Source organism: Physella acuta, unplaced genomic scaffold (genome assembly GCF_028476545.2).
Source record: "Physella acuta isolate Inbredline_101_S28 unplaced genomic scaffold, ASM2847654v3 ptg000312l, whole genome shotgun sequence".
Taxonomy (NCBI): domain Eukaryota; kingdom Metazoa; phylum Mollusca; class Gastropoda; family Physidae; genus Physella; species Physella acuta.
This window is the reverse complement of record NW_026731831.1, coordinates 731,478-759,060: the sequence shown is the minus strand read 5'-3', so window position 1 is coordinate 759,060 and position 27,583 is coordinate 731,478. Positions and strand designations below refer to the sequence as shown.

Here is a 27,583-nt window from a genome sequence, read left to right as displayed (position 1 = left end):
CTATTAATCAACTCATTTATTAACAGTACAATATTCATTGCTGAAATAACAAAGGGTCATTTTATAGAGATATTTTAAAAACTTATCTCTTTAAAAAAATTGCATAGTAATGCACCAACAACCAATATTATATAATAATTATAGGTAAAGTGCAATGATAATTTCTTTTTAAAAAGTCTACATTAAGTTAGTAAACTGAATTATTTTTTTATGACCTTTTAAAAATAAAAAAACTTAATTTACAAAAATTTTAAAATACTGTAATGAGAATTTATATCTTCAAATGTGTAATAATTGGACTGTCATAGCTAGCCCATATGATTTTTGGTTATCTGAGAGTCCAAAGCTTGTCTGGAGTAGGGATCAATGACAATGCAACCATTTAATTAGCAGAAAGTATATAAAGTAAATCCATCACCTTTCTTGACACTCCACCATGTAAGTCAAACAAAAGTCTGAACCCCTCTCGCTCATGCTGCGCTTTTTTCACTAAAGTGTGAACTCACCCTTCCTAATCTCTTCCTCTCTCCCCAAATGTGTGATTTAATTTACGAATAGCCCATTAAGGAGATAATTTACTAGGAAAGTTGGACAAAGGTCAGCTTCATTGTCCAAGCAGAGTCAGCAGTTGTGATAAAGTATAAATACTACTTGACAAGGCCTACCCTCATTATTTTAGTGGCTAGGCTATAACTGGAATTATGTTTTTTTGCCAAAAAAAAAGATCTAAAGAGGCCTCAGTCTTCATTTATGTCCTATTGTTTTATAGGGTAAATTATGTATCAATAATATAAATATGACTGATGCACAACTGGTTAAGTATTGAGCAATTACAGCTGAATTTTTTAAACAGATTGTTTAGTGATTCATAGGCACACTTAACTTAGATTTTAAAGAATAAATCCATTTTTTGGAATATAACCAATAGTTCCTTGGTACTGATAGATTTTTCTGTTAACATCTAGATCTACATTGTTAAAAAATGCGAGGTAACAATAGGTTATAACATCTTATACACTCCCCAAAAACATCCAGTGAATAAGTATTAAGGCTTAAGATTTGTATAGCCCTGGGAAAAAGCTAAACTTATGTCTCAAAGTGTCTTTTTTTAATGGCATCTGTTTCTTGCCAAACTTTGTTTCAGCTCTGCTCACCAGAGAATGAACCTAGAAGAAATATTTGAAATGAAAAGTTCAGTAAGTTGGAATTGAAAATTCATTTATTTTTATTTTTTTAAGAATCTCTAAAATAAAATTTAAAATAAACCGGGAGTAATCTCCCCTAAACTTTCTCGAATATTCTTATATAACTTGGAATATAGACATGATTTTTAATTACTTAAACTTTTAAAAATAGAATAGAATCTCATAGAAAAAAGAATTGCGCACCAAGCGAACGCCAAATAAAGATGTGCATAATAGTGCGCAATATTATTAGTACTTTATAAATTTACATGCATTTTTTTTTTGAGAAATCTGAAATAGCGTAAATTAGTACTTCCTCTGTCAACAGAAATTACTCAAAATTTGACAGAAGGTAGAGAATTAGATCTTTTACTCACATGTGAAATTTCATTTATCTATCTGAAATAGTACTCAAGTTATAGGCTGTTGAAAAATTCAAAGTAGAAAAAGTACCACTTCCGGTTTTCGGAAATCGCTCAAAAGTTGATACGGATCTACGATTTTGATAAAATACTTATATATGAAATTTCATCAACCTAGCTGTAACGGTACTCAATTTATTGTGTTTACACACAGACAGACAGACATACGGACACGATTGCAAAATTATGTTTTTCCGTATCAATGAGGTGTAAAACGTCGAGATTTATAAAAATCTCGATTTTTTTTTTTGCGCGATTACAAGACTTTCTCTATACTTCGTATATACGAGAAAGTAAAAAAATAGAATAAAACCTTAATTTTAATCAAAATTAAAATGACTTGAAAATTTAAAAAATAATTGTAAAAAAATTTGCCTGTAATAAACGCATAGGTTGATAAAACAATAAATGGATTTCAAGAGCAACCAATGCTTTGTTTTTTTTTAAATTTATTTTTAAAACTCCAAAGCATTTGAAAGCTTATCATTATAAAGGTTTTTTAATATTTATTTTACTTTCTATTTTTTAAGTAATTCATTCTGAATGAAGACTAAAAGTATTTGCTTTATTTACAACCCAACCAGTAGCATGTGATTTCTATAAGACAATTATCTGCCCATTTTTAATGCTCGTGGTTGCCCTCAGGCTTGAAACCAACTGTCTTTTGACCAACAGTTCACTGCAACCGGGCAGATTGAGTGTCGCATAAGATTAATCCTGTTGTTATCTCCCCTTTTATTATTAAATTTAGCAATCTTTACGTTTATTTTTTATGGCTAATTCAATATCTAAACTTTAATTAGATTAAAAATCAAATATTTTCAACTAGTCATAACAATAGTTCAGCCACCTTTATTGTCCACATTTATCACTCTCATTGCATCACAAAGCATACGATCAAGCAAAAAATCTGACATGGTACAAAGGTTGGCGTTGAAGCAAAACATTAATACACAATGTGGACGGACAAGGCAGTCAGAGGAAAGATAAATTATCTTATAGTACTTTAACATGTTGTAAAGATCAAAGTCAGATTATTATTAAAAACCATAATGCTTTTACAGTTTATAATTATGTTACTAAAAATACCACCCATATAAACACCCAAAATTTTACAATTTTCAAGAATTAAATCAAAATGTTTCTTAATAAACATTTGTGACTAATTTCTTGGACTTACTTTCTGTGATTTTTTTCAGATAAAATTTCTCCTTTGTGACTTTTTCTGTGTTTTCTTCCCTGTGACTTTCTTTAGCTGAGTGGACTCAGGGACGTCCTATAGTCATAAGTCCGATCCGAGATCGGAACTCGAGACTTACGGGCTAGTAGCCAAATGTCCTATATCCAAATTGGTAATCTAATGGAATGATATATTAAAAAATCACCTGCAATGAAAACACTTACCAAAGTTAGAAGTTCTTGAATATCACAGCAATGTGCAAAGTTGGCAAACACATATACAATGGCTTGAATGAACCAGGAGCCAATTGTTCCAATACGCCAGGATACATTGTCTGATAATAAATTTGTTGCACAAAAAATTATTATTCATTGTTCTAGTCTTGAGACTGGAGACATTTTACTTATATACTGTTCATAAACTTTGCTCTGCATCATATTTTTCCCCTCAACCCCCCCCCCCCCCCCGATGTTACATAGGTGTTAAATTGTGTTTTATGACTTTCTAGACTTTAGAAAAGAGAATTACTGCTTTGTTTAGCATTTTCCCATACCCAGCAATTCCTTACCGTTATACTTTAAACTTCTTTTTTTAACCATTCTAAAAACACATTAAACGATTTCCCAAACAAGCCTATGGGAAATTAATAAAAATCCCATTATTGTATGTGCATTGAACACAAACCTGATGTTGTCGATAAGGAAAATAAATAATCTGCATGTGTTGGTATCTTATCCCCATCTGAGACTTCTTCAAATTGAAGTTCTTCTACTAAATCTGCAATACTAGCTCCATTTGAGCAGGAATCTGACTTCTCGTTTTCATGGCCTGTGTCCCTATTTTCTGAAAATACATTCCAATTAACCTGGTGACAACTGTGTCAAATGGATTTCTCAAATATTTAAAGTAAGAGGTGTTGAGATTATTGTAAATGTATGACATGGTCTGAAGTACTTACTTCCACGACAAGCCTGGATAAAGAAAAGTTTTGGTTTATTGCGAAGTGTGCGACTCACACAAAATGTGTTTCTAATATCTTTGTGTGTTATTAAGTTTTTGGATGACTGCCCATCAGTTCCATAAATACCACTTGTGGTCCCATGTGATAAAATCACCAATATGAAACAATCAAATTTGCTGTGGTCAATTTTACTTTCTTCATCCATGATCTTTACCATTTCCTATTAGAGCAGAAAACAAAAATCAGATTAGTCTTACATGCAATATTGTAAGAAATTAATATCAGCTGAATTATTTATGCAGTTAGTAAAACAAACAAACAACTAAACAGAAATAACAAAATATAATTTGACACAATGTTTGTAAGTTGACCTAGATCTATATAAAATATTGTGCAGGAGTGACTGCCCACTTGAATAAAAAATTATAAGGGTAAATAGACCTCTCACTTAATAGAATATTCTTAAACACCTTTTCAGGTTTCAGCTTTATTATTTAAATTTCATTTAAATTTTTTAAAATGAACTTAAAATATCAATCTTCCTAGATTCAGTGTAAATTAAAAAGAAACTACACTTAAATCTAAAATTAAATTATTTTTTAAAAACCTTTCCAACATATTTAAATTATATGTAACACTAAGTGCAACCAGGTACGTTCTAAATACCCCCTGAGGAGGTATTACATTTTAAATAAAGTTTAAAATCATTTTTAAACAATAAAAAAAAAAAAAGCACAAGCTTTGAAACTTCAGTAGCTTACAGCAAATCAGATGCAAGTTTAAAACACATACACACCTCTTTAGTCTTGTTGTATTGGACACATACTTCAAAAAAAAGCTGCTGAAAAATATTTTTAAGGGCATCTGAGTCCTGTTTTGTTCCATGCCTCTTGTCAAGATGACAAAACTCTTCATTGTCAATTATCAACACCCTGCCCCTAGGATTGTGAATCATCGGGTACCAACTCTAGACAGGTGATTTTAAAATTTGCATTTATTATTTACAAGACAAGTAAACACAGATTCTAGTGTTAAGTGTAAGTAGGCCCATAGCTATCTCTGATGTGAATTAGACAATTAGAAAAATGTGTGTACTTTTTCATAAAGATGATATTATTTTAAAACTTTTCTTTCCAAAATACATACTACAGAGAGACACAAAAATTTCCATTATCTCTATGATTCATAATGCTTCTATAGGTTTTAGGATGTGTATAGTGTGTGAATAGTATAGAAGCTGAACCATACACCAAAATGCACTCATGGTAGTGTATGTTTGGTTTATTTTCTTTTCTTTTAAATTTATGTTTGCAATTAAACAATTAAAATAACTTTACAAATTATGGAAAATATGTTACTGTTTGCTTGATTATCCCAGGTCTAGCTAATGGTATTTATTATCTAATACACAGTTTAACTTATCAATATAGCATATAAAAATTTAATTTTTATAAAACTATTGTGTGTTTATGTCTTCATATTAATATAAATTTTAGCTTTGATTAAAACAAAATGCTGAAAAATAATCTGCTGCCACAAGGATGTGAAAAACAAAAACCAACCTGGCATTGCCTTTCTGAAGTCTTGTTAAACTCTGAATGCATATCTGAGTTTTCAATTATTTTTCTCACAGTTACATTGGTCAAAACCTCTTTCAAAGGCCACTCTAGTTGATAAAATGAGAAATTATTAACAGAAAATTCTTTCAAAATATTAACTAAGCTGTGTAATTATTATTGCAATTTGCAAAAAAAAAATTCTCTAAAAAAGGTGATATGAATACTAAAACTCAGTTTTAAAAAAAGCATTTTAAAATGCAAAGTGTGAGATCGCACATTTTGAACTTACCCTCCTCCTTGTCCCACATAGTGGGAAAGTCCAAACCTCCCTTACCCTAGATATGCATTATTTATGGACACTCTCTAACTATATGTACTACTCATCAGTAGAGTATTTTTAATATAATTATACTTTTTAGGCCATCTGGTAAATCAGCTTATGAAGGGATTGTAAAAAATTTGTAATATTATTCTTGCAGAAAACATTAAAATATTTTACAATACAATCTGTTTAAATAAAAAAATTTCTTCCGGGTAAACTTTCTTTGCCAGTCTACATGATACATCATTATAAAAGTGGTAGGGATCTAGGCCTGCCCATCTAGACTTTTTTAGTATTGTGAGAAATGGATAATGCCTTAATGGTAGTCATAAACAAAAAAAACACCTAGGGGAAGAAAAGGTGGGGTAGGGTGTCAGACTATAATGATAATGTGTGACAAGGGAAAAGGGAGAGTGAGATTTCATGAAATGTGATGACACAATTTTACATTTTATAAAGTAAACTTATAAGTAAAATTTTTGCTCTAACTCTGAACTTTTTACAAACTTTTTTTTGTGTGATATGTAATAAAAAAAATTATCTTCTCTATGATGACCAAGATGGGTAAATATTACAACAGAAATCACTGTTTAAAAAGAAAAAAATAGATTTTTGAATGGAATAGTTGGCTGAGGTGTGATGTCATTTTAGAAGGGGGGAGATTGATTTTTACAATGACGGGTGAGGTAAAAATTGTTTTAATAAGTGCGTTGTCATTTATGGATGACTCCCAAGTGGTTCAGTGACAATTTTTTTTTTATGAAAACAGCTTAAGAATGGGGCATACACTTTTTAAATCTACCTGTCCCAAAATTTAAATCTTGATGAATAAGTTGACTTTAAAATGTATAATGGTAACATTAAGACATCAGTATGTATATGTAATAGAACATAAGCTTGAAATTACCTTTGGGTAACATAGACAGATAGTCATTACTCTCTTTAGTTTGACCAGCCATACTTTCATCCACGCCATCAACACCATCAGGCTTTTTCCAAAGTGATTTATTTCCTGGCTTCAGTATTTCAGCAGCTGCAAAGATTTCTGCATCCACTAATGCTTGGTAGAGCGCATCAAAAGCATAGGGCCCTCTAGTAACAATCAGGTCTAGGAGATATTCTGTTTTTTTACTATTGGTATTTCTTAGCTGTAAATGAGTTAACAATTTTTAAAAAGATGAAAATAACTTACCCCATTACATTAGATTTAAGTTAAGCTTACGATGTTAAACTTTTTGAAAGATCTCTATTATTTCAAATGTAGCCTACATGGATCGTCAGGATAGCATGGTCGAATAGTAGAGCTGCCAGCTTGAAGATCTCAAATTCGGAGCTCAGTTTGAATTTGTGACCATAGGATGTCCCTAACTCCACCCAGATCTAATTGGTATTTAACTTACATTAGGGAAGAATCTTGATCACCAATGCTAAAACAGTAATGCTTTATGGTTCAGAGACCTGGAAGGTTACCAAAACGACAGCCTGCAGTCGTTTACAAATAGATAAGATGGCCAGACAAATATCCAATAAAGACCTATGGCAAAACACAACAGTGAATAGACAGGAACAACAAAGTATGCTAAAGGGAATGGATAACATCAAGAGGAAAGCATTAGACTGGAATACCCATAGGAAAAGGAAAGTAGGCCATCCAAGGATATCCTGGAGAAGAACAGTAGAATTTGAGGCAAGGGTTGCCAGGCCTATGTAGGCACAAAAGAGAAACGTTCAAAACTGAGTATGATGGAGAGGTGTGGATGCAGCCCATTGCCCCTCAGGGGCCACAAAAGAATTAGTCAAGTAAATCAAGTAATATACCCAATGAATGGCTAGATCTAAAGAGGAATATTTACTAAATGAATAATTTTAATTTCTACAGATATTTTGATTATGCTAAAATAATCTGGCTTTTGTACCTCTTCACTCATGATGTCCTCATGCATACGTTCAGTTATAATATTATTATTTTTGAGTTGCCTGGCAATGAGATGCACATATTTTGAAATCTCTTTCACCAAGATGGCATCATTTTTTTTAATGAGACATTTGTGTTTTTGTTCCATTACTTTGCAGCAGTTTTAAGTCTAACAGGAGGCACTGGTCTATCTGTCAAAATAAAGTTAGATGTAAGAAACCATTAAAGTGTTACTGTGAAACAATATTCGTGATTACTTTTTGAGAAATATTAAGAATTACAGAAATATATATATATATATATATATATATATATATATATATATATATATATATATATATATATATATATATATATAATATTAAAATATGATATATATATATATTATATATACATATAGATATATATTATAATATTATATATATATATATATATATATATATATATATATATATATATATATATATATATATATATATGCCTATATATATATGCCTATATATATATATATGCATATATATATATAGGCATATATATATATATATATATATATATATATATATATATATATATATATATATATATATATATATATATACATATATACATATATATATATATATATATATATATACATATATATATATATATATATATATATATATATATACATATATACATATATATATATATATATACATATATATATATATATATATATATATATATATATATATATATATATATATATATATATATAATATATATATCAACTTAATAATACACTTACTAGAAATCTAAATTCTAAATAGTAGGCCTATAGCTATAGTGTATAGATAGAGTACTATAGACTATACTTAATATTAAGTACTAGAATCTAGAATCTAGTAAGTAGTAGGCCCTAAATACTAGATTCTAGATCTAAAATCTAGATCTAAAAATCCTAATTAATAATTAATAAATTGAGCCAACTGTGTTTTTAATAAAAAATAAATTTGAAATATTTCATTACACATCATTACACTATTTTGGCAAGCTAAAGGAGAAAATGATTAAATAAGGGCAGTAAGGCTTAAGGTCGTCGTTAAGGATATGCTATCACTTCACTACAAGGCTTTTCTATACCAATATTGTAATAATATTATTCTAGTTAGCCTAGACCTAGAATTTACATGCGAAAAAATTATTTCCTATGGACAACACTGCCTCAACACCGATTAATATGAAGATAGGCGTAGCCTATTAATAAATTTAAGTTTTTCCGAAAACATAAATTCCGGTGATTTTGTAATTTGTATTGCATCGGTTTTATCCCGGACTTTAAAATATAGATCTAGATATTGAAAGAAAAATTATTTATAAAATATGTCTAGAGTTTAGGTCTATTCGCTCTTTCCTCCCCCCCCCCCCCCCCAATGATCTGACAAGGCCTAATCTACTAGATTAAAGTTTGAATCGTTCTATCTGTAAACATTGATTAAGGAGATGCTCATCATATTCAAAGGGATATAACCAAAATAAAAATGATTATAGATTATAGTGTAACATTTGTTTTTTTTTAAATAAGAAAATTTCAAACACATATAATTATTTGCTGCTATTTGATGTTTGCTAGCTGATCGATTTAGACGCAAATTTTACAAATCACTATTTAATATGGTAAATTTGAGCTAATCAGCACTCTTGTAAAATTACAAGGAGGGGGGGGGGCACTTGTAAAAGTATGTTTACTATATATAAATTCCATCTCGTCCGGGGGGGGGGGGGGGGCGGTAGACTTTCTTCGGGGTGGCTCTGCCCCCCCCCCCCCCCGCTCAGTCTATAGATAGAATCTATATATAGTACATGATGGGGGGGGGGGTGGGGGGGGTAGGCTGGGTAAAATTGTCAACAACAAAAAAATAACAATGCCAAGATTCTCAACTCTAATGCAAACTAGGTATGTGTGAAAATATGTCAAACTAAAACATACATTCTAACTCTATAAATATTTTACATAACAAACCATTAAACCTTTACATTTTAAGGGACACTGCTAAGATTTTTCGTAGGTATTATGTAACATTCACATTGTCTCATTATTAGCCTCTTATTTTACACCGCAGCTTACATGATATATAAGGGTTCTAATATAATATATAATTTAAAAAGTAAAAGAAATGATAGCAACCATGTATTTGTAGCATTTAGCCATGAGGGGGGGGGGGTCGTCGTCCATAAATGACGTCACACTCGTAGGGGGGTCCGTAATTTTGTGACGATGTGTGATGAGGGGGAGGGGGGTCAGATGGTGCGACGTCAAACTTTTACATTATAAGAAAGCAATGTTTGAAAACACAAATTTTAGACGTTATTTCGCATTTTAGAAAACTATTTTAATAAACTGTAATAGGAATTGATTAAAATACTCTATTTTGACAGAGTTCAGACAAGATTTTGGAAAAATATCGATGTTTTAAAAAAATTCAAGTGCAATTTTGAGGGGGGAGGGGGGTGTATGAGGGAGGTAAAAATCGTCAAAAAAGCGTGACATCATTTAAGGATGACCCCCCCCCCCCCTAAGCCCTACTACTTATAATTAGTGAACATGATGTTTGACTGGTAATCAGAAAATCTAGAGTTCAATAACGTAACTGAGTCCACCCAGCTCTAATGGATACCTGACTCACATTAGTGAAAGTAAAGGCAGCTGGACAAAATGCTGACCACAATATCCCTTTATATGCCAAACTCTACTTCCCCCATCCCATGAGACCCAGTTTCAAAAGGGTACTTTTAAAAAAATTAGCTGATGGGTTAGGTCTCAAGTAATACAGGCCTGAATATTTTTGGAACAGTTTTTAGAAAACAAAAATAAAAAAAACAACACCTTTTTAAAGTTTTATATAACATATGTAAATTTATTTACCAAAATTAAGATTGTTCTGTAAACATTGATTAATTTTTTTTTTTATTTTCAATATTTTTTCCTATTGACACATACAATTACACATCACCTGCACTTTAGCACACTGTTGACATTTTTTACTGCTTATACATTACAGGATATCTACAGTATCACTTTCTCAAGAAGTAGATCTAGATCTAATCTATAATAAAGTAAAATGAAAATATTAATTAACTTCAGATTAAACTAGAATCTAAATATTTTTTTGATTTTCTGAAAGATTAAGGACCCCCTGATCATTGATCAGCTTTTGATTAATAATTTAATAAATAAACATAGATTTTAAAGGACAATCAAATCAATTGCTGAATTTAAAGAAATAGAAGACAGATTACATTATTTTTATTTCCCCCTTTTCCTTCTTTTTTTTAATAGACCAGTTGACATTAAGCTTTGATGAATAGGATAAAAAATACTAGTACAGTATTTTCTTTTGCTGTTTTTTTTTTCCACAGCATTGTTTTTAAATTACTATATTATGTGTAGTTAAATATCTTTTTAAAACTGTATAAAACAGCTAAGTGAGATTTTTTGGTTTGGACCAATGTGGTCCTTTATTAGGTTCAAGAATATCAGCAGCATCAAATAACTCAGCACTTAAAACAGCCTGGTACAAAGCATTAAACGCTCCAGGGCCCCTTGTCATTATCAGATCCAAAAGTTTCTCTGATTTCTTAGAAGGTGATGCATTTACCTAAATAAAATATAAAAAACAAATAGATTTATGTTTTTTAAAATAAAGACAGGTTCATTATATGCTCATGTTTCCATTAACTATTTTTAACAATTAAACAAAAACCTCAGGTGTAAACAATTACCTAAACATATTGCTTATTAGTAAATTAATAAGGAACAACTGTAAATGCAATACTACTAGATCTAGTAACATTTCCAGTCATACCAGAATATCTTCATACATGATTTCAGATATAATTTCATTATTTTTTAAGTTCCTGCATACACTGTCCACATCATGCTTGATTGCCTCAATCAGTTTGACATAGTTATGTGTAATAAGGTCCTTGTGAATTTGATTCATATCTAAAAAAACAACAACATCAAATTGTGAACACAAAACTTATTTGAACAAAGGCGCACACTAACATTTTTGTAAACATACATAAAAAGTAGAAATTTAATTTGAGGCTTTAACATGCATTGATGACCCCCCAATGCTAAAATATATTTTTTATTGTACACTAATCTTTTTATGTTCATCACAAGTGAAATGCAGGCTAACTAAAAAGTGTAAAACTTAATTCTAAAAACTAAACGTATTATACTAGATCTATTATTATATACAATTATATAGTTATAGTAACTTATTATTTATAGTATTAAGTATAATAACACAAATTGTATAGCTAAGTAATACTAAGTATAGAACTAGACCTAGAGATCTATATATAGATATACTATTATTATAGATCTAGTCTAGTTAAGTCTAGTAGTGAGTAGACTAGTACTAGTTAGTTATGAGTAGTATTTAAAAAAAATTAACAGTAATAATTAAAATTTAAATAATTTAATTAGGCCTAACTAATTAGTGTAATTAGTTTTGATCTAGATCTAGATCTAGATCTACACCAAAACTAAAATAATTCAAAATTATGTGCACCTGAATATAATTATATTATATAGGCCTAAGTATAATAAAGTATGATATTGGCTTGCTCGGATAATACTTTGGCCCTTGGTCAACTACAGAAAATAAAATAATCCAGCATTTAATCAAACCATAAGTTATCAATATCATAGGTACCAATTTTCAATTAAATTGACGAACTTCTCCAGCACAGTAATCTGACACTACACCGTTTTTCTTGGAATTTCGGTTCACAGAAACTGAAAAGGGGAATTTCCATTTTTTTAGTCCTATTAATTACCAGAATATAAAACAAATTTTAAAAATGCTTTGAAAATTGAATAATATTTTATAGTTAATAATAGTTAGCCAAAACATTGTAAAATAAAATTTAAAATAAATTCATATAGATTCTAATATTAAATTACACAGTATCTGGTTAATTACTAAACTACGCTGGCCTACAGGTTTATATTTTCATTATTTTGTGATGTTATTTCGCTTTGCTGTTTTGTCTAACAACTAGATCTATAAAGTCGACAATTAGGTTAACCGAATTTAAGAAATTTATTAGCCTTTATTATTTTTACCACTTTAATGAAGGATAAGAAAAAGATATTCTAAGAATACTTTTTAAGCCTATTCTTAGACGTCTTAGAGTAATCTATCGTTTTTAAAAATCGCCCGCGGCTAATGTATGTACGAAAAAGTTACCTCATTGTCAAGGCTTTAATTAATAGACTAAATATAGATCTAGACTCTAGACCGGGAGTCTAGAGTCTAGGTCTAGAGTCTAGATCTACGTCGTATATTATTCAATTGGCATTGGGTAATCCGTAATCGTCGGTAATCTATCGTTTTGGATACGTAAAATCGCTCGCGGCTATTAATGTACGAAAACGTTACCTCATTGTCAAGGCTGTAATTAACTAGTAATAGAAGTAGATCTATATTGTGATATGTTTGTGTCAAATATTATAGATAAATGAATAATAAACCTAAATCAATGCCTAAAAAATAAATATATCAGAAATTAACTTTAAACAGCAGTGTTTCCGAGCAAGATTTGAACAGCAGCCATTTGTTAAAACAGAGTGCCTTCCCCTGAATCTAGTGCTATTAGTTTCCAAAAAAATCAAACTTAAACAAGATGGCTGCTATAATTAATGTTACTAAATGAGCATCGTTGCATCTGTTGGAAACATTGCTAGTCTTCATTTATTACTGAAAAGTTTTAATTCAATCAATTGTTTAAAAACAAGTACATAAATGAAACTTTAAAACATTTTTGTAAATTTCAAAACTAAAATCCTCCTATAAATGTGAAATAATTATTAAAATTTAACTTAAGGAGTCACCTGTTTTTCACATTACTAGTCGCGGGCAATTTTACGTACCCAAAGCGATAGATTACTGTCTATTCTTTAATTATTATTAGATCCAACTAATTTTAGACTACTTTTATAGTAGTACTAGATCTAGATCTAGTAACTACTAGTTATTGCTATTACTAGTAGTTAGTAGAATCTATATACTATATTAGTAAGAAGATCGTTTTAGGTACGTAAAATCGGCAGAGACTAGTAATGTGCGAGAAAGGTGGCTCATTAATATATAATATGGCTTTAATACAAGTATATTAGGTCTATTATATTTTTTGTGTCAAATATAATAGATATTAGAACAATAAACCAAAAGCAATGTATAAATAATATATCAATATAGGCCCGAAATTAATTTTAAACAGCCTTCTTTCAAGCAAGATTGGCTATATATTACAGCGGCCATCTGTAAATTAGAGTGGTTTCCCCTGAATCTCTAAATGTTACCAAAAAACTTAAACTAGATGGTTGCTAAAGTAAATGAGCTTGGTTGCATCTGATGAAAGCATCGCTATTTATTACTGAAAAGTTTTAATACAATTATTTAAAAACAGGTACATGAATGAAAGTTTGAAACATTTTTGTAACTTCTAAAACATAGATCTTTCTGGCCTCTGCCGATTTTACGTACCTAAAATGATAGATTACCGAAGACACAATATATAATAATTTATTTATAATATTAATAATTATATAAATAGATTTTACTTAACTAAAATGATAGTTTACGAAGACACAAATATATAATAATTTATTTATGATATTAATAATTATATATAAATAGATCTAATCTAGCCTAGCGGCTTGCAGTAAAACTTAATTTTTAGCGTATTTTATTCCCCTTATTTACTTCAAGTCTGTCTAGAGTTTCTTTAATGAAGTACCAAATATTTTATTTTTACTATCATCACCTATTAAATGAAAATTTTATGCTCTAAATATATTTTAAAAAATAGATAATCTGGGAGAATAAATCTTAATGTAATAATCTATTTAATATAGGGCATAGGGATAGGCCCTTATTAGTAATATGAATAATTTGTGATTCTAATTCAGTTACGTAAATGTGAATAAATTGATATAATTTTTTTAAAGATCTTGAGCGATTGCGACAGTTTCATTTTTTCTTTATAATTAGTATAAAGTAAAAGTAAAATTTAAATATGCTTTCAAAATAAAATAGCTTAGCAACTATTTAAAAAAGTTTATTCCATTAGGGCCTAGTTATTATAAAATTTAGATAAGAGAATTACCATTGTCTTAATATTTTATTTATCATTAAAATTTAAATTTAAAAAAAAAAAATGCCACTTTTAAACTCACTTTTCTCCCTATGCCCTCTAATGCCTAGATTTAAGTAGATTTCTATATAGATCTAAATCTAGAGCTCATAAAGCCCTATTATTAAAATAGGAACTTTTTTCTGCTAGTACTAATTAAGCTAGAAATATAATTTTGGTATCTCCTCTAGCCAACTCATATGGTTTTAGAAAAAAATATTCAAAAATAATTTTTTGTATGCTACTAGATCTACTTAATTATAGAAGACTTAAAGTTTTAATTTAATAATTAGTATATCTATTATACTATTAGCTTAGTTTTAGTATTATAATTAGCCTAATTATTCAGAATATTTATAATATTTTAGGCCCTATATTCTATAACTACTATTATAATAATATAATTTTATTGTAAAAGTTAAATAATATTATTTTATATAACCTAACTAATAACTTTATTTTTATAATAAGTAGACCTGTAATGTAGAATGCTGATTGTACTTTTATAATGTAGGTTATTCAGATGACTGAATTATCCTATGATGAGACTACAACTAGATCTAATAAGTTACTAATAACTTACATACTTTGTTATTCTATATTACTATATTCTATATTACTAGATCAAAATATACACTATTATATTATAAATCCATTTACTATTACACTTAGGACTACAAATTATTATTTTATAATTATAGCCAGGCATAGTTTAGCAGTAGTATAACTGATTTACAACTAAAATCTATTAGGCCTACATTATTTAGCAAAATAGCATTGTAATTTTTATGTATATAGAAATAATCTAGACTAGTATTTAGACAGTAGTTTTGTGATTAGGAGTTCAATTTTTTAAAGAATTTTTAAAAAGATTTTTTTATTAGAAATGCCTACTGATAAAAATATTTAAAATCTTCTTCCAGATATAAAACACCAGTTTGATACACTTTAAAAATAAATTAACATGGATCCGAGACATAAGAAAATATTGCAGACATCCTATATAAAACTTACTGAAGAACTAGGCCCAGGAATCAACCAGGTTTGTGCTGAACTTCGAGCCAAAAATATCTTGACAAATCGAATGTATGAGGATATTATAGAGGTAATTCTTTATTGTAAAAATGTGTTATTCACTATGACATTGTTAGACAGGTACAATTAATTACACTAAAATTAATGACATTTTTACAAAGCCTCTTTTAATTTATGTTCTAGAACAGGTCACTAAAATATAACTTTTTTCATTATTAATTACAGGGCAACATTACTAAAAGTGCAAAAGCTGAAGCTCTCTTGAATATTCTTCCCACCAGAGGGCCTTATGCCTTTGAAACTCTTTATAAAGCTGCTTTACAATTTGAACTATACAATGTAGCAGACATTCTAAAACCTGATAGAAGACCCCACTGGAGTGCGGAAGAAGCTACTAGTCCTGACCAAGATACCTCAAATAGTGAGTTAAATTAAGTACATAATTTTTTACATGCTTTTTTTTCAATTAATATTTAAGTCTTTAGACTCTATTTCCTGTTTATATAAAGCTGAAAAATTTAAACAAGCAGGTATTTTGTTTGTTGAATGATAAGAAATATCTTATTCAATCATGGAGTTGAAAACATTTTACCTTTATCATATTAAATTTAAAAATTGTACATTTAATTTAAATGAATTGTAAGAATCATACATTAACTAATATTAAGGGCAGCCATTTCACTGATATGTTTTATGGTTTTATGATCTGAAAAACATTTGACATTGAAATATTTAAAATTATGAGTAACCTTGTGATTAGTGCACAAGAGATTAATGACTATACATTAGTAAAATAAGCTTTATTTTCATTTATACAGCCTGTTTCAGATAAACTAATCTACATGTATTAACATGAATTGTAGGATGAGGTGAAAAATTGGCAGGTTTTATGTGATGACACAAAGCAGCACCCATTTAACTTTTCTTGAATTGTGATTGACAGAAATAGAGAGTATTCAGCCTCACACTCTTTTAAAATCTATTTTTTTTTCTGAAGGTGATTCTACTGGAGCTATGCTTCAACCAGAGAGGGCATCTGTTGCTGGCTCTGCAATTGCTAGTAAGTTTAAAAATAACTTCTTTTAGTGCATACTACCTTGACAAGTCTGAGGTAGAGAAAACAACTAACACAGTCTGACACAAGGGCAGCAGTTATAACATAGCTGTAAGGTGATTGACATAAGTGTTAATTTTTATGAGCCGGTTAATTGTAATTGTCTTTTAGAAAGTAAAGTTTCCCTTTCAAATCTGACGGTCTATGGGGCAAGTGAAGTAGAGTTCACTTGTTTCTGTGACCTCGGCATATGAAGAGATAGTGTGGTCAGCACTATGCCCAGCCGCCTTTACTTTCCCTAACGTGAGTTAGGTACCGATCAGAGTTGGGTAGACTCAGGGACGGTCTACTGAATTGAACCCGGATTCGAACTCGAGACTAACGGGTTAGCAGTCCAGCTCTCTACCACTAGACCACTCCGTCCCATAGCTGTAAGGTTATTGACAAAGGTGTTAATTTTTATGAGCCAGTCAATTGTAATTGTCTTTTAGAAATAATTTTTAATAAATTTATTTTTGTCCTCAAGATGATTCTACTAACACTTTGAGTCAGACAGAAAATAAATTGCCAGAAAAACAAGCTGATCAAGTTAACACAAAAGAATGTAAGTTTTATTAATAAAATTATTTTTATTATAACATAAGCCATGTTAAACCAAAAACCGAGCAAAAACAAACCAAATCTGATAAGTAGAATCAGTGTTGTGGATAAAGGTATCTAGCCCTTAAACTAGCCCTACTCTTCACTTATCTCCCTCTAGCCCTATTTTTATTTATCTCTGACTGAATATGAAGTTATCAAATATATATTTGTAATGTTTTGCAAAGTACTTAAAAAAAACCATCTTGAATTATAAATTACTTTCGCTCTTGTTTCACTATATTTTACTAAGATTCAGCCAATGCCAGTTCAGATATCAGCCTGTCAGCATTACCTCAAAATAATAAACCAGAAGGTAAGAGCTTTTCTTGAATTGACACAATTTAGAGCATCGCTCTGGAAGTTTTACTTGAATACTTTTGTTTGGAGGAGTAGGTAAATTGGGACAAATACAGATTAGTGGTCTTGCAAAGCAACTTTTAACTGGCACCTTTGTGTATGCAGACAATGTTTGTTAATTAAAATACGTCTGTAGTTGAAGTAACCAGATGTAAACTTACTCCACAAACAAAGCTTCATGTGTATATTACCTTTATTATGATTTTCATTTATATATTATGTTTTTGAGACTAGTTTTCATAGTAAAGGAAATGTGAGTGTGTTTGTTTTTTTTACTTTAGATAAAATGATCGTCAAATCTAAATATAACATAACAATTATTCTTACCATGCATTTTGCTTGCCCTGAACCTTAATATGAGGTATTCCACTGAAACTATCGTTATGACTTAAAAAATTAATAAAAAATATTTCATTTTTCAGTTGTTGAACCTCAATCAAGATTAGTCACTTCTTCATCTTATGCCGTGCCTAAAGGTTTGTAAATATTAAGAACATTTTTAGTTACATTTGTATAATTTGAAATAAACAAAGTAATTTATAAATAAAAAAATGTTTGTTAGCAAATGTGTGTACTTTTAACAGATACAACAAGACTGATATTTTTTGTTTGTAATTTGTATCAATTAGACTCTTAAACTTTTTAAAAAATATTTTGAATCTATTAAAAATTGTTTGTGTAATATTATATCGAATGACATGTCTTAGACCATCAGTATTCCCTTCAAACCTAAATGTCTTGAGCTCAAATCTTTTCCTGTTGTTAGAAGTCTCATCTCTGATTAGAACCAGACTTAAAGCCATGGAAAGTGAATGTGGCTAGGCTCCGTACTGATCACAATTTATTTTAGCAATCAGGTCCAAATGAGTACCTTACTCTTGATAATAAAAATTACTGTAATGCTCTTTAGAGTTAAAAATGCTTTTACATGGACTTGTATATTAAGAATTTTAAAAAATTAATTGTGTAAAATTTTAAGATATTTTTTACAGACTGGGCAGAGAAAACTGTTGTAACTGTGACTGATGCAAATATGCTAAAACTTTTTGAGGAAGCTCAAGCAGACAGTGTTAGTGTTCATTTTTTATTATAAACATTTTTCATATAAAAATAGGATGTCACTACAATTTTAAAACTATTAAAATTACTTTAAGAAATAGAAATACCCATATACAAACAATGGTATTAATATTGGAAATGAGCAGAAAAATTTTAAAGCTTAAAATAAAATATGGAAAAAAATTAGAATATCTTTATAATCCAAATATTCTAATGCACAAAAACAAATTTTAAAAATTTCAAACCTGGTTTTAGTTTTTAAAGTAACTATTTCCAAAAAAAAATTACATCGTTTCGTATTCTGTCTTTAATTTTCCAGGCTAAAATTTACAAGATGCAGAATAAGTGTCGAGGTCGGGCTATCATTTTTGATAATGAATACTTTGATAAATTTAAACGAAGAAATGGAACTGCTGTAGATAAGAAAGCTATGAAGAAACTAATGGAAGATCTTTCCTTTACTGTCAAGGTTTATGATAATTTGAAGAGAGCTGTAAGTTGAAAAATACATTTACATTTTAAAAAAATTCTTACATACACTTGACGCTTAGTACTGATTCGCTTGTTACTGACACTGATTTATTGTAAAGCTTTGTAAAGCATGCACATGTGATCAGTTAGATCAGTGGTCCTTAACCTTTTTGATGGTATCAAACTCACCAGTATCAAATGTGCATTTACAATACCTAACAATAATAGTTCTATTGTTCGCAACTGAGAAAATACTATCGTGAATAATATGAGTCTAGTGTATGTCTTGACCTTCACTGAATACCTGTGACTGACTTACCAAAGCCCTGGGGTTTGATAGAACTAGGGTTAAGAACCTATGAGTTAGGTAGAATGGTTGTTGCAGGTAATTGTTTGGACATTGTCTAGTCAAATACATATAGATTTTAATATTGCTGTGGAATATTACCTCAAACTTTATTTGATTAATTTAATTCGATAAGCTAATTTCTATAATAGATCACAATTTTCTTAATTTATTTGTTGTGGAGATACAAACGTAAAAAAAAACCCCAGCAAGCTGCTGAAAAACTAGGAGGAGAATGCTTTAGACATTTCTTTTTAGCTAACTTTAATTTAACCTTTAGAGTTTGTAACCTTTTAAGTTTTAAAAAAAAATATAATTATCTAAAAAAGTTTTAAATTCTAGTCTCCGACATATTTTGCTTGAAACATTTTGGATAGGCTGGTAAATTAAGTTAAACATTATGATATCATAGATATGATTTGAATAATTAACATTTCATTAATACTTGAATGTTTAAAGTTTATGTTTGATTTGAACTTGTGTGAATTAAAAATTCCTTTTTTTTTGTTTTAAATTTTTTAGAAGCTTGTTACTGAACTTCAATATGAGCTTAACTTAGTCACAGACAACGATGAATGTTTTGTGGTGATATTTTTATCTCATGGCCATGGAGGCTATGTGTTTGGAACTGATGGAAAAATGGAAAATGGCATTCCTGTAAATGCCATAAGTGTACAGGAAATCCGAGACATGGTCTGCAAACAAGGAAAGCTTTTGAACAAACCAAAGCTGTTCTTTATCCAAGCTTGTCGTGGAGGTATGGACTTCACAGTTGTCAATTGAAATAATATGTGTGTTTATTAATATCACAACAGTAAAAGTTGTCAGAAGTGTTTAGTTAATAAATTAGCATTCAAAAGAAAGTTAAAACAATTATTATTAGGTCTTTCACTCTGTGTCTTTTACTTTGATAACAATGTGGTATTGCATTATTAAGCCCTCCAAATACTTTAAATTACTATGTGTAATAGAATGATAACTAATCTGTCACCCTAAAAGCCAAGCAATCTTTTTTTTAAAATATTTTGAGTAAAATTTATCTATTGGATAATGTAATATTTTATCCCTCAAATTTTATACTTTGGAGAAGTATTGGCCAAGCTATTTATTAAACCTTTTTTAAAATCTATTACTTTAAGAAAATGTATTTGAATAGATTTCAGTCTAATTATTTCTGCTTTGGTGCAGGCAAAGATGATGTAGGAATAGAAGTGGTGGAAGAAAATTATAAAGAAGCAAAAGCTGTGGCTGAAAGGTTGACAGAAAGTGAAACCTCTGATGGGACTGTTCCAACTTATGCTGATTGTTTCATAGCTCTTGCCACTACAGAGGGTAACTATGACTCATTTGTCTCATAAAACACTATAGAAAATACATAGACAGTATATTATCGTTTTAAAGTATTATATTTTAAATTCCGTTCACAAATTAGAGCAGTTTCTAAACTTTGAAATGTTTTTTTTTTTCTTCAAAGAGTATGTGGCAATACGCAATATTATAAATGGCTCATGGTTCATACAAACTGTTGTGTATGTGTTTAGCAAGTTTGCACACCAGTGTGATATCAATACATTGATGACAAAGGTAAAATTGATTTTGTAAAAGAAAATTTAAAAATGAGAACGGCATAGCTTTATCATTTTAATTTTAGTGATTTCCCACAAATTCAATAATGTAAGTATAACTCTAAAACTGTGATTGTTCACAGGTGAATGAATGCATTGCAGACAAAGTTTCATCCAAAAAAACAAAACAAATGTCAGAAGTGACCCACACATTAAGGAAAACCTTCTATTTTTTCCCTGGTCTGCTTAGGCAATCTACAAAAGATCAAGGAAGAGAAACAACTTCATAATAAATGGCAACTTTTAGAAATTGTAAAGATGTCTTTTTATGTGAAAAAGTAAAATAGAAACTGTAAAAGCAATTATTTTATTTCCAAACATATTGAATAGCTTTTAAATTCACACACAATTATAAGCAAATATAAGTTTTACTGTAAATTGAGTCTTCTGCAAATTTTTACTTTTATTTTTACACTTTTATTTGTGATATTGAAATAACAAAATATAAATAATGGTCCCTAGGCAGTTAGTTTTGATAATTTACACCCATTTTCTGTGGTCATTTCAAACTTTGTAACAAAATAGTAACATAGAATGTCTATGACAACTAGTAAGTCATGTGGTCCTGCAATCTACCCTCTGAACACCCGAGTTTTTATGTTCTACCTAGGGGTCATCCATAAATGACGTCACACTCGTAGGGGGGGAGGGGGGTCCGTAATTTTGTGACGATGTGTGATGGGGGGGGGGGGGGGGTTCAGATGTTGCGAAGTCACACTTTTGCATTATAAAAAAGCAATGTTAGAAAACGAATTTTAAACGTTACTTCGCGTTTTTGATAGCTGTTTTAATAAATTGTAATAGTTTAGACAAGATTTTAGAAAAATATCGATTTAAAAAAAAAAAAAAATTCAACTGCAATTTCGAGGGGGGGGGGGGAGGTTGTAGGTTGAGGTGTGTCGTCATTTTAGGGGGGTCTGGCTTTGTGTGACGGAGGGGAGGGGGGAGGTAAAAATCGTCCAAAAAAGCGTGACGTCATTTATGGATGACCCCCTATCAGTCGTTTGATCATTACAAAGTAAAAAATGTTATATCTATGAGTTGGGTTCTATTATCGAGGGGGCGGGGGGTAGTTGGAGTGTAACTGTAAAAAATCTGTTGATAATAAATGTTTTAAAAGAATAAACCTATAAGTATAATGATTGTGTCTTATATTTAAATAATGTTTGTAACAATCAACTGATCAGAGGCGCAGCGACCCTTCCCGGCGCCCGGGGACAAACTTTTCGGTTTGCACCCCCCCCTCGAGATTTTGACTTGCACCCCCCTCAACCTTTCAATTTATTTTTCCAACCCATTTTGGCGCCCCCTAAGCTCGGCGCCCGGGGACATATGTCCCCCCCCCCCCCCCGCCTCCCCTCGCTACGCTACTGCAACTGATAGAGAATATTATTATATGTATTTTTGTTTTATTAGGAAATATAGTAATATTTTCTTTGTCAAAGGTATCATTAGCCATGGAGTTTAAAATCTGGTAAATGTCCCGTGACGCAGAGGCGTAGCGAGGGGGGGGGGGATGCGGACCGCACTGGGTGACACCGTTTAGGGGGGTGACACCAAGGAAAATTAGCAAAATACATAAAGAAAAATTATAATTCCACTTAAGTGATTAATTCGAGTGTTAGTGTTTTAAGAGGTGTCAATCGAACGTTTGAGGGGGGGGGGGGGAGTGCAAATCGAAAATTGAAAGTTTGTCCACGACGGGAAGAAGGGTCGCTACGCCTCTGGGGGGTGGCACCATTAACTGCCGCACCGGGTAACACCCGACCTAGCTGCGCCACTGCCGTGACGTTAACGGTTCTAGATTTGCAATTTCTTTGATATATTGAAGTTTTTCCGCCAGAAGTAGTGGCGTAGCCAGGATCGTCTCGTGGGGTGGGGGGGGGGGCGTCAAAACTTTGACTTACATATATATTTATATATACATACATCAGTGGCGGAACTAGAAAAAAGGGGCCACCCCGCAAAAAAAATTTTTAGGCCCCCCCCCCCCATATAAATATATATATATATATACTCATAAACAACATACGAACATAGGATACATATTCATGCTGGCCTGTTCGTGTTATGAGAAATACGTGGGTTTTTTTTTAATTAGAACAAATTACAACATCATGTCATGAGTGTAAGTGCATTAGTCTGTTTTGTGAAAATCAGTTTTATATTATCTGTGCCGTAAGACACTTATCCTCATATTGGTCAAAAGAATATAAAACATGAAAGCTTTCTGTAAATAATGGTGTCTCGTGTCATGTTTATTTTTATGTTTTTTGTATTTATTTTATTAATTTTAAATACATTTTCTTTTTATACAGTGTCATTCTTTAGTAAGTAATTTATAAACAAATAATAATAAAGAGAAGTAATTGCTTTTTAATTTGTTTAGTACAAATCTATTAAAAAGAGGCTTATGAGCATCACTATTTGACCATTTAAAAAAGGGAAATAAGTCATGGAAGTGGTTTGAACGTTTGCTTATCTTTGATAAGTTTCATTGTAGGAGAAAGAGGACTCGGCTTTCACAGTGGTTTAAAAACGAAGGAAAAATGAGCGTGGGATGGTGTCTATAGAATAAAGATAATCCAACCGCAGCTACGGTAATCTTTTTTACAAAACAAACATTAAGTCAAAAATGCAAGAACATTTTTTTTTTTAACTATAACAATTTTTTTATGGTCGGCCGTGGGCCCCTAAATGGCGTGGGCCCCCCCCCCCCCCCCCCGCATTGCGGGGTCTAGAGGCACTGTAGTTCCGCCCCTGACATACATAATGTAGGGTATCGCCTAAGATTTTAAACTTCAATATTGTTCATGATGACTTTAGCACACATTTAGCAGTGTAAAGTTTAACTACGTTCTCGATTGTAAAGTCTAGATCGAAGAAACAATTTCTTTAAGAGCTATGTTTATGTTTTATAGCTTTAAAGTTTCCATTAGATGACATTGCTTTGCACCGCAAATATTTGTTTTAAATCAATAACAGTTTAGAAGCCAGCTCCTAAATGCCCTCTATGTTTACTTTTTTCTTTCCGTTTGTGGATAAGCTTGGGGTATTATAACCATCCATGTCTGATATTGAGAATTTTATTGATGTTTATTTATTTTGTTTATTAGTGGATGTTTTAACATGGTTTTTACTGCGTACGCTACTGTAAAGACGAAAAGTAAAAAGGGAAGTAAAAAACACAAGGTGTAGTTTAAAATTAAGAATGTGTGAGCTCCCCTAAATGTTCTCGTATTTTCTTATTATTATATATATATATATATATATATATATATATATATATATATATATATATATATATATATATCTAATATATAAAGCTCAGTTCTGTATGTAATCTGTATGTCGTTGGAAGTGTACGAATTTAAAAGTTAGAAAATTATCGTGCGCGTTTGTCTAAATTTATGAGTTAAAAAATTACTATTAAAAGTGTTGGGAAATCATTTTCATTTTTCAAATTATAGTAATAATTGTCGGCATGTTCATTAAACACAAGTTTTAAAAAAAATATCATCTTTTACAAAAATTCTAATTATGTCTTTCTTTAGTCCTATAGCGCTTACTTCCCTTTGATAAATTAGGCAAAACACAATTACTTCCCTTTATGAAATCATTGCATTAGTTGAAAAGCATTTACTTTTTAATTACTTTGTTTTGGTGTTGGGAAAAAAATAATTACATAATTAGCGGGGATTGATCAAGTGCAAATGTTTTAGGTATTTTACGGATAAGCTTGGAGTATTATAATTGTTCATTAAATTGAAACAGGCGCGTTCGTTTAAGTGAGTGCAAAAACTATGAATACGTTGGGGTACTATAGTCGTTTATTAAGCTAAAACAGGCGATTCTGCCCCGGGCGTTTATGTTCGCGTTAGTGTTTTCTTTGTGTTTAGGTGGGTTTGCGTTAGTGGTTGCGTTTTGATTTGGTTCGTTTTTGTTCTTTCTTTTTTCGTTTTTGTTTGTGTTTTTTTTTGTTTGGGTTTGTATTTGTGTTTTTGGTTGGTTTTGCGTTTGGATTTGGTTTGTTTTCGTTCTTTCTTTTTTCGTTTTTGTTTGTGTTTTTTTGTTTGGGTTTGTATTTGTGTTTTTGGTTGGTTTTGCGTTTGGATTTGGTTTGTTTTCGTTTGCTTTTTCGTTTTTTTTTTTTTTGTTGGTATTGGTGTTTGTGGTTGGGTTTGTTGTTAGGTTTTTGTTTTCGTTTGCTTTTTTGTTTGTTTTTTCTTTGTGTTTGTATTGGTGTTTGTGGTTGTGGTTGGGTTTGTTGCTAGGTTTTTGTTTTCGTTTGTATTTGTAATTGTGTTAGCGTTATGTTTGCGTTTTGTTGTTTTGGTTTTGGTTGGTCGTGGTTTGGGTGAGCAATGCCGGGTTTATGATGATTACTAAACACACAGGTAATGGTCTTTAACAGAAAGGTTTTTCACAGAAGCCAGAGCAGGGCCTGGCCGGGACGGCTAGTATATATATATATATATATATATATATATATATATATATGTTGCGGTCAAAGGCCGAAATGCGCGCATTGGCCAATATCGCCTCCCAGTGAAAGTCCGAAACTTTGCTTGATTTCGGCCTTTGGCGGACTGGCCGGTAGAGCGGCCAACGTCTGAATTAGAAGATCATGAGCAGATTTTTTTTAATACAGTAAGGATCATGAAATTAAGTCTTTATTTATTATTCATTAAAGTAAATGACAGAAACATTGAAATTTTTTATTGTACTATATTCTCAATCAATCAATATTATCACTTGATACAACAAGTTGAACTTTAATAGCATTTAGAATTACATAGTAGCTTGTTATTTTTACACTTGCAGCGATTTGTTGTGCACTTGGTTGTGCATTTGCAGCGAGTGTAGCCTAGGCCGCCGGTCAATGATTGTGAAGATGCGATGGTTCGTAGTGATTTTTCCTCAGTGCCAACTGACGACAATAAGAGCAGTTTTTCGTGAAGAATTGAAAACTCACTTCTCGCATACAGTTGTTTTAGAACACCATGTTCCGTTCCTAACTTGTAGATAGCGCCCTCGACGCTCATGACAACTACAATCACGCTTCGGGGATCACCGCGACCTCTGTCAACATTATTGTCACGCAACTGGTCTGGACGTTCCGCCACGGCAGCAGATGTGTTAGCTGAGGATGTCGATGCATTTATGGCAACCTCCATTTCTTGTTCAATGCTTATAGGTAAATGGCTTGGCCGTAGGGCAGACCTGTCGGTTTCACCCAAAGCCCTCGACGAGGGCTAAAAAGTGACCGCGAGTGAAATTCTCTTTATGTGAGCTCTATTACGAAAAAAATGTCCTCCGACGACCCCCCTTGATATTTTGTGAGGTGGTAGAAGAACGCCTTGGGGTGTCACAAAAAACTCGGCATATCTGGGAAAACTTCGTAAAGGGGTCAAAACTGACCAGTTGTATTTCCCTATATAATCTTTGTATTTTATGGGAAAAACAGAGGGTCATTTCAAAACGGATTTTAGGGCACTTACCCTCTTTACATCTGGCTAATTTTTGGCATGCTTATAGGTAAATGGCTTGGACGTAGGGCAGACCTGTCGGTTTCACTCAAAGCCATCGACGAGGGCTAAAAAGTGACCGCGAGTGACAATCTCTTTATATGAGCTCGATTACGAAAAATTTTTTCCTCCGACGACCCCTCCCCCCCTTGAAATTTTGTGAGGTGGTAGGAGAACGTCTTGGGGTGTCACAAAAACACGCCATGTCCGGGAAAAATCGGGAAATGGGTCAAAACTGATCAGTCGTATTTCCCTAAATAATCTTTGTATTTTATGGGAAAGACAGAGGGTAATTTTAACAAAGATTTCAGGGTACTTAGTCTTTGTATATCTGGCTAATTTTTTGCATACACCTCTATAGATGACTAGGCCGTATGAAAAACTGCTGGTCAGGCTCAAAGCCCTCGAAGAGGGATAAAAATGACCGCGAGTGATATTCTCATTATACGAGATTTTGTCATTTTGCCTATGAACAGGGGAGGTAACTTTTTAAAGTAATAATTTTTTAAAATATTTCGTATACTCTTTTTAAAAAATAATAATCATAAAGTATAGCATTGTTTTAAGTAGATATTTTGTTATAAATTAAGTTTTGTATTGCACTGAAATTGTAAAAATTAATTGCGAAAGTAATTTAATATAGTATTTGATTGATACTATTAAGAAAGCCCTTTCAGTTGCGAGTAATCAGTTTGCGATTATTCCATCAATATTTTAGTGAGATAAAAT

The 27,583-nt window shown here is 31.1% G+C and overlaps 2 protein-coding genes across 6 annotated transcripts; one reads left to right on the top strand and one right to left on the bottom strand.

Annotated features, from left to right (window-relative positions):
* Positions 1 to 9: 9 nt before the first annotated feature.
* LOC131940228 (caspase-1-A-like) lies at positions 10 to 12,352 on the bottom strand. Its single transcript, XM_059298855.1, has 12 exons — positions 12,245 to 12,352; positions 11,392 to 11,532; positions 11,009 to 11,184; positions 10,540 to 10,554; positions 7,545 to 7,707; positions 6,536 to 6,776; positions 5,310 to 5,413; positions 4,544 to 4,714; positions 3,745 to 3,967; positions 3,471 to 3,629; positions 3,011 to 3,120; positions 10 to 1,166 (listed from the first exon to the last, which is right to left on the bottom strand). Exons 2-12 carry the CDS (start codon positions 11,527 to 11,529, stop codon positions 1,053 to 1,055), a joined length of 1,614 nt encoding a protein of 537 aa, XP_059154838.1. The 5' UTR covers positions 11,530 to 11,532; positions 12,245 to 12,352; the 3' UTR covers positions 10 to 1,052.
* Positions 9,430 to 21,971, top strand: LOC131940236 (caspase-6). Of its 5 annotated transcripts, none has more exons than XM_059298869.1 (13): positions 9,430 to 9,482; positions 15,661 to 15,842; positions 15,998 to 16,193; positions 16,770 to 16,832; positions 17,353 to 17,430; positions 17,719 to 17,781; positions 18,248 to 18,301; positions 18,818 to 18,894; positions 19,204 to 19,377; positions 20,224 to 20,458; positions 20,890 to 21,033; positions 21,176 to 21,285; positions 21,410 to 21,971. In XM_059298869.1, exons 2-13 carry the CDS (start codon positions 15,702 to 15,704, stop codon positions 21,554 to 21,556), a joined length of 1,482 nt encoding a protein of 493 aa, XP_059154852.1. In that variant the 5' UTR covers positions 9,430 to 9,482; positions 15,661 to 15,701; the 3' UTR covers positions 21,557 to 21,971. The 5 variants fall into 5 exon arrangements, with proteins under 5 accessions (XP_059154852.1, XP_059154853.1, XP_059154849.1 ...); XM_059298870.1 differs by lacking the exon at positions 9,430 to 9,482 and adding an exon at positions 12,524 to 12,542; XM_059298866.1 differs by lacking the exon at positions 9,430 to 9,482 and adding an exon at positions 12,639 to 12,770.
* Positions 21,972 to 27,583: the final 5,612 nt, after the last annotated feature.

Excerpts from the sequence above, each read along its gene's own strand:
- LOC131940236 (XM_059298869.1), top strand. The coding sequence starts at position 15,702 with ATGGATCCGAGACATAAGAAAATATTGCAGACATCCTATATAAAACTT. Across the intron at positions 16,833-17,352 it reads TGCTGGCTCTGCAATTGCTA|ATGATTCTACTAACACTTTG; the intron begins GTAAGTTTAAAA and ends TTTGTCCTCAAG. Across the intron at positions 18,302-18,817 it reads ATCTTATGCCGTGCCTAAAG|ACTGGGCAGAGAAAACTGTT; the intron begins GTTTGTAAATAT and ends TATTTTTTACAG.
- LOC131940228 (XM_059298855.1), bottom strand. The coding sequence starts at position 11,529 with ATGAATCAAATTCACAAGGACCTTATTACACATAACTATGTCAAACTG. Across the intron at positions 3,630-3,744 it reads TATCCAGGCTTGTCGTGGAA|AAAATAGGGACACAGGCCAT; the intron begins GTAAGTACTTCA and ends ATGTATTTTCAG. Across the intron at positions 3,121-3,470 it reads TTCCTTATCGACAACATCAG|ACAATGTATCCTGGCGTATT; the intron begins GTTTGTGTTCAA and ends ATTTATTATCAG.